The following is a 5,519-nucleotide window of genomic DNA, read 5'->3' on the forward strand; positions in this document are numbered from 1 at the left end:
ATTTAACTAAATAATCATGGTATATGTTTTGTGTAGGTACCTACTCATTTTAAAGATTGTGTTGCCTAAGAAATGCAAATTATTGTGAAAATACATAAACTACTAGCATTAGACATAGCATTATATTTAGTTATTTCGCTGAATCTGTGATACAAGTTTATAGTAAAAAAAAGTCTCGCTGAAATTGGTTTAGATTTATTTAATTTATATTTTCAATATAAAATAAGTATGTGTTTTCATAATTAATTTAATGTGTAATACATTTTTATTAATAAACGGATTATATTTGAAATGATCTATATTTTTTAATAAATCCCGTAACCATTGCTACAGTTTTTATAAGTTATTGTTTAGTATAAATTGCGAAATCAGTATAATGTACTACACGATTATATTGTCAGTTGATGTAATCTTTTCTCTAGAGAGAGGACCTGGCCATACGAATATAATAACTAACTGAATATACATAGAGTAATTACATTAAATAAGTAAAACTATTGTTAAATATTTTAATGAGCTAACAAGCTTAGACCGGACACATTAAAATAAAAATAATAATGTTATATACAGTGAAGTTTGTATGAGGATTTGAAATCCCTCATAGATAGAGGAATTCTGTAGCAAAATCGTATTGTGTAAGGAGAATGTCAGTGCACAGCAAAGGTATGAAACGACAGACGAATGCGACATTGAAAAATGTATAGGATACATGTACCAAAATGGCGTACGTCGGTTGTTAACATTTTACGAGTGAGATACGAAGTGAATTCTAATAGAATAGCGCTACAGTACGAAGGACATTTCACAACTTGCCTAGGAAGAAGCATCACTATTCGGGACCGACCTTCCTACATGATTATGTGGATGATTTCAACCCTGGGGCCAAGTGAGAGACGGATGGAGCTTGTTAGGAATATAACAATTAGTAAAAAGTTGTAAAATTTTCATTGTTTACATTACTTTATAAATAATAATATGTAGTTACAAATAACGGTAAACGCTTATAAATAATAGTTTGAATCTTTTCAAAACAGTGAAAGGGTTATCAGCGATAAAATTTGAAATTTTCCTTATTCGATAAATCAAACAATCATGCGCAAACATAATATAATGCAATATTACGTAAAATACTCACGGCGCTTTTGTCGGAGCTTACAAATAATGAGACATGATATAATACACATAATATATAAAAGTATACATATGCACAGATTATATTCGCACGATTTAAAACCCTATTCTAATTTTGAAATGTAATAAAAAAATGGCGTTGTTTAAATAATATTCATTTATGACATTATTATCGTTAGATCTCTCGACATTCGAGACAAAGAAATTTTTACGAACATGACGAGAGATGCACAAAAAGCCTTCTCAAAACACAGATTCTAATTCAGAAGCTGATGATTTATCAGCATTGGATCAATTATTTTAGAATGAATATATTACTGATTTATTATTAAATTTAGTAATCACATAGATCGTATTCAATAAATCAGAGTTATGATTCTATTAATGCCAAAAAGATATACTGCTTTAAGCAAACGTCAGTCGCACAAGAAATGTATTTCATTAGTCAGATACGTCTGTTCTGAGTTGTTATCTCCCTACCATAATTACGGTGATGGTCTAATATGAGTTCACCAGAGCCACAGGGACAATGGATTGCGTCACATTGTTGGCCGCGGAAGAGCTTCCGTTCTCTAGCTCGTCTCACGGCCCTCCCGCAGCCCCGAGTGGGGCGTCAGCTCTGCATATATAATACAATGTCGACCCCTCAGCAGACAGATATCGCATAGCATCAACATGAAGGTAAACGTCAATACATTATCACCCCTTTATTTATAATATTCATTTTAACATCATGTACTAATAATATCAGCATATTTTCATGGTATACATTCAATTTTATTGTTTGAAAATATATCAATTCCATTGAATAAGATAATACTTATTTAAATTTAATATTACTTTTTCTTACTACTTGTTTATGTATTTCAAAATTAAATTACTTTATATTTGTATACTTTGAGAAATGTCAAATCATAAAAAAATATTAGATTTTAACGTTAAATTAATAATTTCTATAGAAAGTATTTTATTTAGAACATTAAAAATAACGGTACATCTCTGTCTTATTGTGACCTAAAATAAAAAGTATAGTAAGGGCGAAGTAACTAAGTACCTACTAATTTATAATAGGGTAACGTCATGTTAGTTTATGCATATTTTATTTTGAAATTTCCAGATTTGTTGTTTTTTTTTAAATATATAACAAATTGATTTACTCATAATTTTCCCAACAGGTATTCGTTTGTTTGATGGCGTTAGCCGTTGCCGTCCAAGCCGGCTACCTCGGAGGCGGTGGCGGTGGCTGGTCCGGCGGTGGCGGAGGCGGATATGGCGGTGGAGGCGGATATGGCGGTGGTAGCAGTGGCGGCTGGTCCAGTGGTGGTGGAGGTGGTTACGGCGGCGGCGGCGGTGGTGGCTTTGGAGGTGGCCACGGAGGTGGTGGCGGAGGCGGCGGCCGTAAGTATTAATTTTCTAATTACAAACTTTAAATATATTTATAACTATTTATAAAATAGAATTGAGATCATAGTGTATACAGCTGCAAAGGATATCGACTATAGGGTTTTTTTTTCTTTTTACAGAAATAGTGAAGGTTATCAAAGTGATAGTTCCCAGCGGTGGCGGCGGCGGTTACGGTGAGTTTCATCAGTGGCTTTAACATTTCAGAAAATATATCATAATCTAGTTATATAATGCACACTTCATGCGAAATAGATTCGTAACAGTCCAGTTGGTCCTGCGGTTCGAAACCAGGAGCGCCACTGAATTTATGTATGCTTAATTTCTATTTATATTTTCTCTCGTGCTCGGCGGTAAATAATACATGTGTCGATTGATCACATATGCATCCGAGTCGGTTCCGAGTCATCTTCTAAAAAAGGAGATACGACCTTAGCCCAATTGAAAATTTCTAGCATTTTCCACTATTCTTCACTAAATTTGATATATGTTTATGCAACACACTTACTAATTCTTAAAATATCTATTTACTTCAAAATAACGAACTCTCCTATAATTTTTATTATAAAAAGATATAAAGAGGTCAATGTACATACTTAATTAAAAATATAAACTGTTAAAAATGCTCGGTAAATACTTCATCATAAATAATTTAACAAACAACGAAAGAGGAACCTATTTCCGTGCAATGCCTTACCTTACATTACAAGAGGTCAAAAGACCAGACACGAGGGTCATCCATTCACTCGATGCCTCAACGAAATTACTTTCGCAATCATCATAGAGCTACAATGAACAGATGAACGCTTTGGACGTAATTTTGTGGCAATTAATGTCCTAACAGATTTCATGTGCATCTAAATTAGTGTTAAGAAAAAATCGGTACAGAGTCATTAATCTCCTATACTACTATAAATAAAAATGAATGTTTGTCAGCTATGCGATCCTGATTGTCATGAAGCTTAAGTTAGATTGTTCTGCGTTCGCCCGAAGAGGTGCCTAGCCCAAAAGAATATTTTTTTCTTATCCTTATTGTATCCGTGTGAAGCAGAGTTGGGTAATAACTGAAATGTCAAAAGCATTACGCAATTTATGCAATTCGTTCAAAATCATCTTGATATAATAATCGTAACTTATATTGAGTAGTAGTCTCTTGATTAATCTAGTGTAGTCAGTATAATACAAAATGTATTGATAGATTTTTCTATATATTTCAGGCGGCGGCGGCGGCTTCGGAGGCGGTAGCGGTGGTGGCTGGAAATCTGGCGGCGGTGGCGGCTTCGGAGGCGGCAGCGGTGGTGGCTGGAAATCCGGCGGCGGTGGCGGCTACGGAGGCGGTAGCGGTGGTGGCTGGAAATCCGGCGGCTTCGGAGGCGGTAGCGGTTTTGGAGGCGGTAGCGGTGGTGGCTGGAAATCCGGCGGTGGAAGCAGCGGTTGGTCCAGCGGTGGTGGAGGCGGTGGCTGGAAATCTGGCGGCGGCGGTGGTTCCTCCGGCTGGTGGTGATCTCCCGAATAACGAATGTCAATATACCAATACCTAAAATTAAAAAAAAAAACTTTTATTTTCTTCAATATACATACCTCAACCTATACACTAAAAAGAGTTTAGTTTTTAGTTTTCGAGAACATTAATTTAGTCCACTTAAAATTACCGCATTTCGAATGTGTAGCTAGAAAAAGAAGGATATTGAGATAATTATATCAATATAAGTATATATTTAGTCAAGAAACTGTAGATACCATTTATACGAGAAGATTTATGTTCTTTAAGCCCTTCGGGTAGCTAAAAGTTGTTTTTTTAATAATCACTTAATTTAATTCAACTACAATATTTATGTCATAAAAATTAAGCAATTCTTTTTTGTATCTTCAATTGAAAATCTGAATAATATTTTATCTTGATTTCGAATTAAGCAAATTATTTTATTGGACTGACTGGAGGAAATATTTGTCAAAATATTAGACTCCGGAAGAAAAAAAAATATCAAAATAGAACTATATATGAATACGTGTCTGAAATATTTTATTTTTTTCTTATTTAAGACACAAAGTATTAAAATTATTAATAAGTTAAGATAGTTAATAATAAATGGTATATAAATAATTACAGTTATTAATTAATTATGTAATATAATTTAATAAATTTTTGCTTGTTTTGACTTTGATAAGCTAGGTAACCAGTACATAGTATGAAGAAGTGTATAAAAGAAGATATTATACTTTTGAACGTCTTGTGTGAGTTGTGTAGAACCTCACGTACGACGCAATCTTGTCTGTTAGATATATATATCATGTTTAATAAAAAAAAGTCTACATCTTAATATCAAAGTGGTGCAACGTCTTGTATTTCAATAGTCAGATATTTTATTATCATCCTTAACACATATCATAATATTATAACGAGGTTTCCATAAGAAATCGTACCTACAAATTATTTTAGTTTATAATTTCATTCCGGTTGAATATCGGTACAATTTTTATATACGGTAACGTCGGTAAAAATACTATTTATACTCTATTCCGACCATAAGAGGTGAAAAGCCAAATAAACAACATTCGACAGCAAATGGAGACGATATCATTCGTCGAGAGCTGGATTAAACTATGATATTCATTATAGAGTTATGTGTAATATTGTTGTATTATAAATAAAGATATATTAATCACAAACTCTTAGTAGCGCACAATATACCTGAATTATTAGCAAATCGCATGAAATGCCTAAACCTAAGGTTTGTTTATCTTTTTCCTATAACTATATATCTAATAAATACAAAAAAGCTTTATATGAAAGATCATTGAATAATCTGCGACAGCATATACTTATTTATTTTTATAGTATAGATAATTTACAGAAAGCAGTTTTATCGTTAACTGTAATTTAGTTTGTAAAAATTATTAATCCTTATGAAACATAAAATTCACCTTGCATGCGAAGTGGGGAATTTTAAACCAGTACCTAGCTTAAGAAATAGTAAGAGATAAAT

At 33.0% G+C, this 5,519-nt stretch overlaps 1 protein-coding gene across 3 annotated transcripts; it reads left to right on the plus strand.

The window, feature by feature from the left end:
• Positions 1 to 1,672: 1,672 nt before the first annotated feature.
• On the plus strand, positions 1,673 to 4,070 carry LOC125066510 (glycine-rich protein 5-like). Of its 3 annotated transcripts, XM_047674610.1 has the most exons (6): positions 1,673 to 1,812; positions 2,307 to 2,460; positions 2,521 to 2,529; positions 2,655 to 2,708; positions 3,750 to 3,866; positions 3,924 to 4,070. In XM_047674610.1, the coding sequence occupies exons 1-6, from the start codon at positions 1,807 to 1,809 to the stop codon at positions 4,034 to 4,036; spliced, it is 453 nt and encodes a 150-aa protein (XP_047530566.1). In that variant the 5' UTR covers positions 1,673 to 1,806; the 3' UTR covers positions 4,037 to 4,070. The 3 variants fall into 3 exon arrangements, with proteins under 3 accessions (XP_047530566.1, XP_047530565.1, XP_047530564.1); XM_047674609.1 differs by having other exon boundaries at positions 1,681 to 1,812; positions 2,307 to 2,529; positions 3,750 to 3,878; positions 3,936 to 4,070; XM_047674608.1 differs by having other exon boundaries at positions 1,689 to 1,812; positions 2,307 to 2,529.
• The last annotated feature ends 1,449 nt before the right edge of the window (positions 4,071 to 5,519 follow it).

The sequence above is a fragment of the Vanessa atalanta genome, chromosome 9, assembly GCF_905147765.1.
Source record: "Vanessa atalanta chromosome 9, ilVanAtal1.2, whole genome shotgun sequence".
NCBI lineage: Eukaryota > Metazoa > Arthropoda > Insecta > Lepidoptera > Nymphalidae > Vanessa > Vanessa atalanta.

Bases quoted from the DNA above. Each gene is read 5' to 3' on its own strand.
- LOC125066510 (XM_047674609.1), top strand. The intron at 2,530-2,654 runs GTAAGTATTAAT...TTCTTTTTACAG, and splicing joins TGGTGGCGGAGGCGGCGGCC to AAATAGTGAAGGTTATCAAA. The intron at 3,879-3,935 runs GTGGCTGGAAAT...GCGGTAGCGGTG, and splicing joins CTACGGAGGCGGTAGCGGTG to GTGGCTGGAAATCCGGCGGT.